Source organism: Triticum dicoccoides, chromosome 6A, assembly GCF_002162155.2.
Source record: "Triticum dicoccoides isolate Atlit2015 ecotype Zavitan chromosome 6A, WEW_v2.0, whole genome shotgun sequence".
Classification (NCBI taxonomy): domain Eukaryota; kingdom Viridiplantae; phylum Streptophyta; class Magnoliopsida; order Poales; family Poaceae; genus Triticum; species Triticum dicoccoides.
The window spans coordinates 484,077,551-484,091,445 of NC_041390.1; the positions used below are offsets into that span (position 1 = coordinate 484,077,551).

A 13,895-nucleotide genomic window follows, 5' to 3' on the forward strand; every position below is an offset into this window, starting at 1 on the left:
TGCTCGCGGTCATACCGTGCGCCGTTGCTCACCCAAGTCCCCTTCTTCTACTATAGTGCACGCGGTCCCATTTATTTATTTATTTTAGTATAGTATTTTGTTTTCCCTATTAATGTGATTTTAATACCATAGTGTTGGGATTTTTCCTTGAGCCTTCAAATACTTCTGTGGAAGGAATCCTGGCGAAAACAAATAAAAAGAGCGCACAAACATAGTAAAATCTAGATAATCGTAAAACTAAGGTATGGAATAAAGGCCCTGTTTGGTTCGGTTCTGAATTTCTAAAAGCAGCTGTGAAAAATCTGTTATGGAAAAACAGCTATGGAAAATCTGATGTGAAAAAGATGTAGGTCATTTGGCAAACCAGTTGATACAGCTTTTTCAGATTTTGGCCCGCAGCGAAATCAGATTTTGGAAAGCACGTCTTGGGCTGCTTCTGCTTTTCGTTCAGATTTTAGCAACGGATTTCTGGAATCAGATTCTGCTGGGTTCGCCCTTTGGTTCAGATTCTGCTGCGCGGCAGCGGAATCCGTTGATAAAAGCTGAATCAAACAGGGCCAAAAGGTGTAACATAATGGAAAGTCAAAAACATTGGACTCGTCACCTGTCCAAGGGCCGCAAGCTGGTTTTTCATTTGGAGCATACACATACAACTTGTTTTGTAGGTACAAATGAGGCGATTCTGAATGATGCTACTATTTTACCGTTAGAGGGGGTTCCCTTGATGGCTCGCATGCATATCTTGTGCAGTAGGGCTGTTATTCCTAGTTTGGGGCTCTAGTCAGTCGTAGCCCCTCGTGCATACGATTGAGTCCAACTCAGATCTATGGGCGGACTCCCGATTAGGATTAAACTCAATTGGGTGGCTTCCTGGACTTGCTTTGTTGCATTTGAAAGTGCAGAGTCGATCTCTCTACCAACATATCCAAATGAACATGTGATTTCCACGGAATATGTGTTTTGGCACAAGGCATCAAGATTCGATCATATGTGTGGGTACATTCGTGCAGTCTGTAGGGTTAAATCTATTTGAATAGTCTTGTCTACAGTTGTGGACAACTTGGTGATTGTAACATGTTCATAAATAGTTTCAACCATAATTGCTAAAACTTACCCATCCTTAATTTTGTTAGCTGATAGATCTTGACAACTCCAACCTTAATTTATAAAACTTTTCAACCGTGATAGTGCCCTAAGGATTCTTTTTCGTGGGAGATGCGAAGGAGAATGCAAGGTAGTGTTATGTTGGATGGTATAATTAGGTGGTTATTATGCGACTTGGTGGATAAATGTAAAGCCAGTCCCCAAATTTTAGATCTTTCATTTCATAGACACCGGAGCCACACTCCTACTTATCGTGACCAATGACCCTGCATGCTTGATAGAACCATGCAAGCTTTTCGTACCTGACATTTTATACATGTTCTTCCTTTTCTCTGACAATACTAGTGTGTTTCGTGAGCTGCTCTCGGATGTCATGAAGAGCGCGCACTCATATATAATCACCCCGAGTGTTGACGGAGATCCTTATCTCTGGGATTTTTGAAGCTTTGTTGACCAATTTCCCCACTAGTTTCTTCTTGCAAAAGCCCTCTAGCAACTTGTGGATTTGTAGCCATATGGGCGTGGAATTTGTCTTCCTCTTTGTTTGTAAATCCATCGTATGGGTGCAAAAGTATTCCCTAGGAAGAGCCGTGGCCCTTGCTCCATGATCCGCTCTCAATTACTGAGACATGAGGCTTGCATGATGAACAGGTTGACCCAAATCGCCCGAAAGTGCACCCCTTGTGCGAGGTTCCATGCAGCACGCATCTCGTGGATGTCGTGACGAACACACACTCATGTATAATCGCCCCTAGTGTTATCAGAGATCCTTATCTCCTGGCTTTCTGAAGCTTTGTTGATCAATTTCTCCACTACTTCCTTCTTGCAAAAGCCCTCTTCCAGCTTGTGGGTTCGTAGCCATATAGGCATGGAATTTGTCGTCACTTCCTCTTTGTTGGTGAATCTATCGTATGGGTGCAAAAGTATTTCCGAGAAGTGGAAGAACCGCAATCCTTGCTCCATGACCCACTCCCAATTACCGAGACATGAGACTTGCACGATGAGCAAGTTGACCCCGGTCGCCCGAAAGTGGAACCTTGTTTGAGATTCTACGCAGCACGCATCTCGCAGAAGAAGGTGCTCGACTGAAGGACGTATATGTCTGCACTCGAGTTAGGGTTAGTAAGCAAACTCCCTCCTAGAGCTCCTGCTCCTCCTCATCAACGATCACATACATTGTAAAATAATCTTCTAAAAATCAAGTTTGTCGAAGAAGACACCAAGGTCCCCAAGGTTTGCTCACTGCGAACCCATGTTCGTGGATGAGTTTGCATCAGAATACGACGCCGTCACGGTCTCAAACCCTTGGGCAAGGGGCAAGGCCATGAGGGTTAAAAGGCGGCCGCGAGGGGGGGGGGGGGCAACATGAGTTGATCTGCAGACCGATGGGAACTTGGCAGTGGTAGATCGCCATGGATAAGGAATCAGCTATGATGAAACGCCGAGAGGACACTAAACCTTACCCGGTTACCTGGGGACTCCATACATGTTGACCTTTTTGTGGAGTAATTCGTTAGTTCGTCATGTTGATGGTGTCTTCTTCTCAACAATGTGTGTGACGTCTCTTGTTGTGTGCTTGGTCGGCCGGTGGTACCCTGATGGTGGGGCAGTTGTATCGGTTTTAGTCACGTTTTCCATAATTAACTGGTGAACTATTTCTTGCGTAATTATTACTCCCTCTGTTAATTTTTACTGTATAAGATATTCTACATGTTTCCAAATCAGATGTATATGAACACATTTTAGCATGTTTGTTCACTCATTTTATTTCGTTTGTAGTCCGTACTGAAACATATCCAAAACATCTTACGATGGTCAACGGAGAGAGTACATCATACGAGGCAATTGCTTCCGAGTTCTAACTAAAAAGTTTCGTACCAAGCTGGGTTTTTCATGGCCAGCCCGATCTCTGTGTTTGCGGAGATTCACAGGAGACACATTACTGAACGAGTTAGCGCACGTGAGCTTCGTGGAGCTCCATCAACGACGACGGCCGAGCGGGAGAGCACATAATTTCAACGGGAGTTGAAGGCCATGACGGCATACGCCGAGATCGGCGACGAGGCGACGCACGGGGATAGAGAGACCGATGTGTACATGCAGTCACAGCGTGACGTATGGACTCGACACGGACGAAGGTCTCTCACCGAGCCCGTACCTACGCCTGCACTGCATGGCACCGCCCGAAGCTCACGGCCTCGTACGTACCTACCTGTGGCTGTGGGGTGTGGAGAACCAAATTTTGTCCAAATCTGTGGTGCCCGTGCGAGTGAAAAGACATGGATGCCATCCATGCGTACCAGTGCGACTGCTTGGACCTGCCTATGGCCAAGCCAAATGGTACTCGGCGCAGGTAGCTAGGCGCACTCGTGACATTTCTGGCTAAAGTACCCGTGGGGCGTTTTCCACCGGGCTCAGTTTTGGTAGTGTCCAAGGCCAGATTGAGGAGCCATAGCCTATAGCATCGTACGCCCTATTACCACTAACCCATGTATATATAGCTCAAAAAAATTAACCCATGTATATTTATTCTTGCAAATGTAGACAAACTGAGATACAAAAGCCACAACATATCATTAATCTGTGTACTGAAAATATTTTTATTAAGAAATTAATGGAAAGGGGTGATAGCCCGGTCGAAAAATATCATTAATATGTGTATTTTTTGAAGGCATTGCTATGGAGTCTATTCAAACATGCTCTTCATGGTGAAACCCAATATCTGACCCTGAGTGGTTGGCTCGCGGGAACCTTCCTCGTAGCTCGTTTGCTGTCAAGGACGACGGATGGTGTTGTTGCTTGTTTGTTGCAAGTTGCTTGATGCATCGGTTGTCTTTGCTTTTTTCACTTATTTTTAATGTTTCTTGGCCGAGTGCATTCTCGCTATCTCGACCTATTATTGATATTTGTGTACTTGCAGAGGATGAGTGTAATTGATATCATCTTAATATTTATAAACGGACGCTTTAGTTATTCCTCGGTTGCCTTAAAATCAAAATCACAGCTGTCGATTTTGTTGAAGAAGGGTGAATCCGCAAGCCTGAGATGGGGAGGTAGAAGTCTTCCGCGGGTCGTGGCGTCGAAGCTATAGGTGAGGAAGGTGGTCCGCATGCGAGTGTTGGTAGACCTCTGTCCAATGTGTGTGAGAACTTGTAGGAGACGAGGCGGGAGGGCGGACCAGGGGAAAGGAGGGGAAGAGATCGTCTCTATGCTTTAAGGAAGAAGATAAACAGTGATACCCAGAGGAGGAAGAAAGCATGAGTGCCCTTGGAGCTCAATCGGACGGCTCTCATAAAATCGACTAAAAGCATTTTTCTTATATTGATGACTACCGTATAGGTGGTCCCGTATATTACCCGCAAATATTTCTACTCTCTTACTGATGTATGGACATGCTTAGAGGCAAAGTGAATACGTAAAAAAAACCAGTAAATCGATGGTGCACGGATAGGTAACTATTACAGCCGTGCCGTTGTCCTTGGTCTCTGACCATTGTTGAACCGTTGGTTGAGATGCATGCGGGCGTGATTAAGGTGCGTAGAGTTAGCATCGCACATATCCAGACGTGAACAAGCTGTGATGCATACATAAATCCAACGCCCGTGTGCGTGGTGCGTCGGCCTACGTCGGCTAGTGTCGGTGGACCCAAATCCTCAGCCGCTTCACGACCCGTGTGCGTGAGCGCGGGGCCCGCCCGCCGGGCAAGCCCCCTCCCCACAGTCGGTGGACCCATGGTCCACACTCCACAGCCGCTCGACGACGCTCGCTCGCTCCACTCCATCGACTGTGCCGCTGTACTCACTCGTACTCACTCCCTTAATTTCTCTGAGCTGTACATGCGATTACAAACCCAATTTACAGCAGTACATTCAACGTATACACCAGACTACCATTCTACTCCGTATGCTCGTATGCCGTCCGTGACAAAGAGCTGCGGGCGTACGTAGTAGCGTAGCAGAGGAGCGTACAATAGCCAGTGTGGAAAGGAGGGGGCAAAAGGCGATAGGGAAAAGCATGACAACGATATGAACGAAAGGAATCAGACAGCAACCTTCTTATTAGCCTCCTCCATACCCTCTCCCTCCTCCTCTTCCTCGTCTCCTCTTCTTCTTCTCCCCCTTGTCTCGAGAGCAAGCAAGAAGACGACTAGTAGCCGCTAGTAGCATGCGGCAGCAGCGCAAGGGATAGATAAGAGCCGGGGAGACAGAGAGGTATGGGGAAGAAACAAAGCCCTCGTTTCTCTCTGCGTGCGCGCGCGTGTGGGTTTGGGTGCTTGCGAGCTTCGATTTGTCCTCCCGCTCTAGCTTGCTTGTTTCTGAGTGCAACTGCTGGTTTGGATTTCACTGCGGGAGTTTGTTCGTTTGTTCATCCTCGTTCCGCGATTGAGCCCTAACCCTTTGGAGTTTTTCTTCTTCCCCCTCCCCCCCAGCTTCTTCTTGTCCAAGCTTCAGATCGATTCCGGCCAGGCAAAGACACAAACACACATATGAGATAGGTATCGCCTTCTCTACCTTTATCTTTGGTGTTTTCCTCCATCCTCGTCCGAGGGACAGCTTTCTGGCCTCTTCTTCTTTGCACGTTTCCTGAGTTTGTTCTTGGCATGTCTCTCATGGAAAGCGCTGCTTTTTCTTGAAGTGAGGGGAAATTTGCTGCTAGTTCCAACACCGGGCTACCAAAAGGGAAAGGTTACCCTGTTGCCGGTGAGCAGCTGCAGAAAGGGTGAATCTGAGCGGCGATGGCATCCAATTCATCGGCGGCGGCTGTCGCGGCGCTGTTCGGGATTAGGGAAGGGCACCAGCAGGACCAGATGAAGCCGCTGCTCGCCCAGCAGCAGCGGCAGCATGTCGTCGCGCCGCCCAGCGCGCTGTTGACGGCGGGGCCAGACCAGGCGGCCGCGGCGGCGCCACCGGTGAAGAAGAAGAGGACCATGCCAGGTATGATAAGAAACTGCCCTTCATGCAATTCCATTCGTGCATGCATAGCATCTCCTAGCGGACCTCGCTTGGAACTGCTAGGACTTTTTTCTAGATCATTCTGCTAGGAGTTTCCATCGGAGAGATCTTAGATGCAAGAACGGCAACTCTCTCAAGGGCTTGTGGTTTCTCCTTCTGTCGATCTTACTTTATCTGGCCCTTGTTTCTTGATTTCGAAATTTCGATTCACAACAGAAAGAGACGCCTCCTTAAATAGGAGTTGCGTTAGAGCCCAAGATTTGTTTTCACTGGATTTATATGGAATGAAAATGGTCCCATATGTTCTTCAGTTCCAGTTCTCTCTCCCGGCCCCTTGTCGAGTGAATTTTTTCCGTGAGCTACCTCGATCCAAACCATGCTGGATGTGGTCGTCACATCTTTTTACTCACTGTATACTTCATTTAAAGCTGCTTGTAGTCTCACCTGAATAGTAGACTAGGGGAAAACCTAATTATTCCTAGTATTCATCCTGTTCATTCTTATTCCCTTTTTTTACTCATTCCAACCTCGGTAGATATACGAGTTTGCGTACGTAATTCCTTGTGCGTTCCAAGTAAAATTCCTTGGAATAAACTGTCAGTGCGGACTCACGGGTCACGAGTACTACCAGTTCAAATTGGAGAAAAAAAATAAAAGTTTTCTTGCAAGATTCCATGTACATGAGCTGTTATCCTCTTCACCCTTTTGCTCCTTGTTCCTCTTGCCAATTATGAGAGATACAGAGATAGTATAGGGGCCATGACGCGATCGTCGTCAATTCCTTTGTTCCCTATATTAGTTGCTGCAAATGCCCTTTTGCGTGTTTTCTTCCCCGAAGTCTCATGCAAATATTCTCCCCTTTGTTGCCTCCATTTGTCCCTTCCTCACCAAAACCAAAGGAAGAAACACCAGCAGTACGTTACCTGCTACCTCTCTCCCTCACACCATGCACCATTATTAGTCATAAGCTAATCGCGCACCGTTGCCTTATCACGCATTAGTACTTGTTTGCAAAACATGGCAACTTCTGTGCCCCTACCATTTCAAGCTCATTGTGCATGTTAATGCACAACCGTTACTATGCATGCTCAGTTGCTCACTACCTACATTAATTCTAGTGATCGATCGATATCAGATGTGCAATTGAGTTGGTTATGTTGCATTGATACATAACATACATGCAGACCCTGACGCGGAGGTAATCGCGCTGTCGCCCAAGACGCTGATGGCGACGAACCGGTTCGTGTGCGAGGTGTGCAACAAGGGGTTCCAGCGGGAGCAGAACCTACAGCTGCACCGGCGCGGGCACAACCTGCCGTGGAAGCTGAAGCAGAAGGACCCGAACCAGGTGCAGCGGCGGCGGGTGTACCTGTGCCCGGAGCCGACGTGCGTGCACCACGAGCCCGGCCGCGCGCTGGGCGACCTCACCGGCATCAAGAAGCACTTCTGCCGCAAGCACGGCGAGAAGAAGTGGAAGTGCGACAAGTGCGCCAAGCGCTACGCCGTGCAGTCCGACTGGAAGGCGCACTCCAAGATCTGCGGCACCCGCGAGTACCGCTGCGACTGCGGCACCCTATTCTCACGGTATGTACGCACGTACTTGCTACTACCTCCCGTTGCTCGCTCGTTATACCTGCCTTACGTACGCACCGCCGCACACATGCATGCACGCACGGTTTTGCCAAGGACAAATCTGCGCTGGTCTCGGCATTGCATGCATGCACACACCCAGGCGGCAAAGATGTTGAATACTCCCATTTTTCATGGTCTACGTGCCGTCTTTCGATCGATGGATGACCTTTTGTGCTGGTGAGTGGTGACCTAAAACCTGCTGAGTGAGGGCCGGGTTAGGGTTTTGTCTGAACTGTCGCGCGCTTCTCTAGTGCATGCTTAATTTGTTTAAGGAAGGTTTGCATGCCCGTGGAAGAGTGGGAAAGACGGAGAGAGAATGCCACACGTACGGGGGGACAAGATAAATCTGGGAATTAACCGAATGGGAACCTGCGTACACAGTCACACACACGTGATGCAAGTGTTCCCAGCTAATTCGTGTAGTTATCTTACTACCTACCATATGCATCTTGGTTGTATTCCCTTGCACGAGTACAGATGCACGCCGTACGCGTGCGTCACAGGCCACACTGCTGCTTGGATGATTACCCCGGGACGTCAATGTAGCACAATCTTCGCCCAAGCACGAGAGCATGGGCACACGTACACGCACGTTACACACACACTGACATACTCCCACAATTGGGTCGCCACGTAAGCAAGCTGGTCTGCCCGCATTGTCATGTGAGCTGGCTGCGTAGCTAGATGCGGCGCAGTGCCTCCCGTTGGCCGTGCCAGAAGCTCGATCAGAGCTAGCACGGCCAGGTTCACACACTTCACAGCTTTTCCTTGGATACGTTTACTCGATCCAGGCCCTCACAACCCTTCACGTGGGTGCAATTCTCAGGAGCTAGCAGCACAGCGAGATTCTCTCTCTCTCTCTCTCTCTCTCTCTCTCTCTCTCTCTCTCTCTCTCTCTCTCTCTCTCTCTCTCTCTCTCTACATCATTGAAGCATCTGGGCTGGAGCGGGTTGGTGACCCTATCTTTCACTAGCTCGGCACACATTTCTCTAATGGGGAGGAGGCGTATATGGGATGTATCGGCAGAAGCTGCCTTGATTGAGATATGAATTTTAATCATTTTCTTTTCACGGCCACTGCTCTCTTCATGCAACATCTCATTCAGATCAATAATTCTCAAGGACCCGGGACCCCCTCTCCCCTACTCCTAGCTAGGGATCGGTACAGCAGCCCTTGTTTTTCCTCTCATCTTCTTCCGGCCGGATCCAGTAATTCTTGATTGGTTACTCGGGATGCGAGCTTTACTGCAAATCAAGTCTTCTGAGGTGCTTACCCCATGGAAACCCTAGTGTCAGCTAACCGCGCAAATTTGTGCCTTGCTGCCTTTTCTCCTTGGAAGCTCTCTCCTGTGAGGAATCTAGCCATCCGATCCGTAGCTACTAGTACTAGCATAACATGAGAAGCAACCCGCTTAACTCGTTTCCTCCTTTTCCTCCTTGATTGACATGAGTTTCTGGGATCTCGAGCTGTCATTGAGTGTGAAAGAAGTGAAACCAACAGCTACAGTCAGATCCTACACCACAGACTCGAATGTATAAGTATAATTTAGGGATATATTATCTGATTGAAAATAAGTGTTACAAAGAGCTTCATAGAGACTATATATACTTTAATTTTGCGTTAGCGTGCGATGAATATTCGCCTCAAGTAATTAAATTCTTGTAACGCCCTAGAATATGCAATTATGAAAAAAACTGAGGGAAGGCGAGACTTTTTAATTACTCCTTTTCTTTTGTGCTTGTTTTTTTTTTGACCTTTTTCTTTGGTCGGCATGTTAGTAAATATAATTATCTTTGGTCGGCATGTTTCAAGAAACAATAATTTAGGGAAGTTTGTGGGTAAAGTGATGTAAATATAGCGGCAAGAGTACTTATTAAAAGTTTATTACAGGACATATATGTAATGCTTATTAAATCCGCGTAAACTATGGGGTTGTTGATTCATGGAGTGACTAAAGTTCAGCAAAGGTCCCTCACTTTTATCCACATTAAAAAAAGATTGAGGGATCCATAGAACTTATCTAACATTGAAAAAGAAAAGTAAAGGCTTCTCATTAACTCATCTCTCACTATAGGTGAAAACATAAACAAAACTCATTATAGTTTGGATAATTTTGTAACACTTTATGCATTAGAAACATAAAAAGTACAATAATAAAACTAATATTTGTTAATATGGGATAATAAGCAGTCACTTAAGCTCAGTTTGATTCACTTTGGAGTGAAATTAGACTTGCAATTTGATGTCACGGGGAGACAGATTCAAGGAACGAGATTTCGCGAAACATTAAAGGCCACTTTGATTTGTATGATCCTAAAACACATGAATAGGAAAATTGCAAGATTGAAATATCATGCCCATTCGAATTCTATAGGGCTTGGTTTGTTTGATCACGTCGCATGAAAGACAAAAGATTCTTGACTGGCCGCTATTTTTCCTGTGAAGTGCAAAGAAATCCGTAGGACAATTTCTTATCGGATTTAGTCCTATGTATCAAACAGCCTATATTGGAGAACTTCCCTTTTTAAGATATAGCATCGATTGATGCACACAGCTCTCTACTACTGCATAGTTTTAACATCTATAGTGTGTGATACAATAGGACAAGGCCATGCAAACCAAATACTCCCTCCATTCCTAAATATTTGTTTTTTTAGAGATTTCAAATGGACTATCACATACGGATGTATATACACATATTCTAGAATATAGATTCACTCATTTTGCTCCGTATGTAGTCACTTGTTGAAATCTCTAGAAAGACAAATATTTAGGAATGGAGGGAGTAGTAATAAGATTACAAAATCTGAACTTTCAGATGAAAAATCCGTAAGGATTCCAATCCTCCAATATTTCTTCCTTTGAACCAAAAAAATCCCTTAAATGAATTACGCCAATATTTCTTTGGAAATCCTTTGAACCAAAAATATCTCTTCAATGAATCCTCCAATATTTCTTTGAAAATCATTTGAACCAAAAAAATCCCTTAAATGGATCTGTAAGGTTTATTTTAGCAACTTGTTTCATATTTCTTTTGTTTACCCTTGCTTACTATGGATACAATCATATAGATGGAAAATTTCAAGAAGGCAAGCTAACATTCCAAAAGAGAGGGAAAGAGACATAAATTGCGGATTATCCAACAGTTAAACTGGTTACATGATCGCCAGACAATTTTTGACATCCAATACACACTTATAAATAAAAGATAAAAATATACCATTGACGTACAACAATTCATCATATTTTTCTTAACACAGTACAATCGCATATGCTTAGATTCACGCACATACACTTATCTTTAGACTACCCACGGTAGGAGTAACATAATACTCCCACCATTCCAAAATATAGTGCGCCCGCGCTTCCCGAGGTTCAACTTTGAACATAAATTTAACCAACGAGACCAACTGCGGCGGGAGAAAAAATTATATAATTGAAAACTTCTTTCGAATACGAATTCACTGATATAATTTTTGCTCCCGCCGCAATCGGTCTTGGTAGTTAAATTTATGGTCAAAGTTGAAGCACGTGAATAGAGAAAGCACTACATTGTGGAACGGAGGGAGTAGATGGTAACATCACACTTATCTAGACAAAATAGATTATGTAGCATGTAACTAATGAAGAAAAAGAGGCATGTGGTAACATAGCTACTTACAATAACATCACACATATCAAGAAAAGATAAGTTCACAACCTAATAAATGAAGTGATGCATGAGACAATACATATGTTACTACTCACTGTGGAGGTAGTAATATAGACTAGTAACATATGCATGCTACTACTCTAAGTTAGTCCCCACTGTGACTAGTCTTATGAACGCACGCACACACATCCTACCGCTATGATTATGATTACATCTGAGATACTTATTAGCTGGCACAAATATTGAGATCTTCGTCAAACGATTCATGGTAGTCACACCCCTTATATATATGCATGCATAGATGCTTTTTTTTCTCTAAACAAAAGTGGCTATACTGTACTCAGCTGCCCGTCCACGCCCGTTTTTTTGCTGAGGGGGTACAGTGCACCCAAGTTTTTTCTATATGCAACATGCTGTAAAAAATACAGAATATTTGGTACTACACTGTTGGCTTTGCACGGATGACAAGACAGCATATATGGCTTGCATCTGGGCAACTTCACGTGTTCCCAGTGTGACTGTGAAGCAGTACTGTCCTTACATTCCAGTCCTAGCATTTCATGAGGCAAATAAAACCCTTGTTTGACATAGGAGTATTTTGCAAGCAACTCATGCATAGGAGTACTACACTGTGTGCAGCGCTCTATACCTATACTTTGTCTTTAATTTGGCTATTATGATGCAACTGCAGGCTGCAGCATGTTATGTTCATGCGTATAGGAGCACTCAACCGTCACTAACTACTTCTGCATGCACTCATGCATGTTTCCATGCAGGAGGGACAGCTTTATCACCCACAGGGCCTTCTGCGACGCCCTCGCCCAGGAAAGCGCGCGGCTGCCGCCCGGGGCCGGCCACCTCTACGGCGCCACCGGCGCGGCCAACATGGCACTCAGCCTCTCGCAGGTCGGCTCCTCTCTCCACGACGCGCACGGTCAATACCACCAGGCGTCCTCGGATCTCCTCCGCTTCGGCGGTGGCGGTGGCGGCGGCATGGCTGCCCGCCTCGACCACCTCCTGTCGTCGTCCAACGCCCCGTCCTTCCGCCACCTGCCACCTCCACAAGCGCCGCCCTTCCACCTCGGCTCGGCGCAGGAGTTCGTCGACGGGAATGGATCGCCCGCGTTCTTGCAGGGCAAACCGTTCCACGGCCTCATGCAGCTCCCGGATCTCCAGGGAAACGGCTCCGGCGGCACGTCGTCGTCGGCTCCTGGTCTTTTCAACCTGGGATACATCGCCAACAGTGGCAATAGCTCCGGTACCTCCAGCCACGGCCACGCGAGTCAGGGACACATGGCCAATGACCAGATCAGCGAAGGAGGCGGCGGCGGAGGTGCTGGTTCTGAGAATTCGGGCGCGGCGTTCTTCAGCGCCGGTGGGAACTTTTCCGGTGGCGACCACCAGTTTGCTCCTTCTGGGATGTACAACGAGCAATCCGTGATGATGCCGCAGATGTCGGCGACGGCGCTGCTCCAGAAGGCGGCGCAGATGGGCTCTAGCACAAGCGCAGACGGCGGTGGCGCGTCCGTGTTCGGTGGTTTCATGGGCTCGTCCGTTCCGCAGGGCCGCGCACCCATGCTCGACCAGGGACAGATGCACCTGCAGAGCCTGATGAACTCGCTGGCCGGCGGCGGCAATGGTGGCGGAATGTTTGGCGGCGCCAACGGCCGCGGCATGATTGATCCGAGGCTGTATGATATGGATCAGCACGAGGTCAAATTTAGCCAGGGCCGTGGCGGCGGCGTCGGCGGCGGGGACGTGACGCGGGACTTTCTTGGCGTCGGTGGCAGAGGGGACATGATGAGGGGGATGTCAGTGGCAAGGGGAGAGAACCACAGCGGCAGCAACATGAGCTTCTTGGAGGCGGAGATGAAGTCGGCCTCGTCGCCATTCAATGGAGGCAGGATGCAGTGAAGAGCTTGTAGAAAGGCATTGAGCTGGCTTGCTGAAGCTCCATCCTATAGTGAGCGAGTTGGGATCTTGGGATACATCATACATCCATGGAACAAGCTGTTTACAAAGGTTTGCACTTGGCAGCACAAATCTTTTGACTTGAGAGAGCAAGGTTGGGATTCCTCTACCAATTCATGAAGAGCCAGATCAACCGGAACCGTGAGACGAGACTATATATTTAGTGGCTGCTTTCCTGTTCATGTTTTGTTACTGTAGTTGAACCTTGTTAAATTGGGTTAATTCATACCGTCCGGAAGAGATAGTTGCATATACCGTAAGGTTTGTAGCTCGCTTTGTGAGGGATGATCAAAACTTGACCACCCCAACTCAATCTATTTTGTTCTTGCTCTTTCTTCACTATGAACTAGCAGAATCAGGCCTGCATTTGCGCGGATAGATTTCCTTTTATCATTGTATATTGTATTCATGTTTTTCTCTTTCTACTAATATAATACTTCCCTTGTCACTAAATATAAAACGTATTTGCAAAAAAGGTTTATATTTAGTTACAAGGGCAGAATTATGACCTGGTAGTGAATGCTCCCGCGAGCCGGCAGGTTAGCGCTTGGTGCATCGGGATGCCAGGCTGAACCATCAATGGC

General features: G+C 46.8%; 1 protein-coding gene across 3 annotated transcripts; it reads left to right on the forward strand.

Annotated features, from left to right (window-relative positions):
* The first annotated feature begins 5,125 nt into the window (after nt 1–5,125).
* LOC119317402 (protein indeterminate-domain 5, chloroplastic-like) lies at nt 5,126–13,689 on the forward strand. Of its 3 annotated transcripts, none has more exons than XM_037591845.1 (5): nt 5,126–5,315; nt 5,534–5,599; nt 5,740–6,038; nt 7,241–7,640; nt 12,117–13,689. In XM_037591845.1, exons 3-5 carry the CDS (start codon nt 5,840–5,842, stop codon nt 13,252–13,254), a joined length of 1,737 nt encoding a protein of 578 aa, XP_037447742.1. In that variant the 5' UTR covers nt 5,126–5,315; nt 5,534–5,599; nt 5,740–5,839; the 3' UTR covers nt 13,255–13,689. The 3 variants fall into 3 exon arrangements, with proteins under 3 accessions (XP_037447742.1, XP_037447743.1, XP_037447744.1); XM_037591847.1 differs by lacking the exon at nt 5,126–5,315 and adding an exon at nt 5,327–5,435; XM_037591846.1 differs by lacking the exon at nt 5,126–5,315 and having other exon boundaries at nt 5,322–5,599.
* Nucleotides 13,690–13,895: the final 206 nt, after the last annotated feature.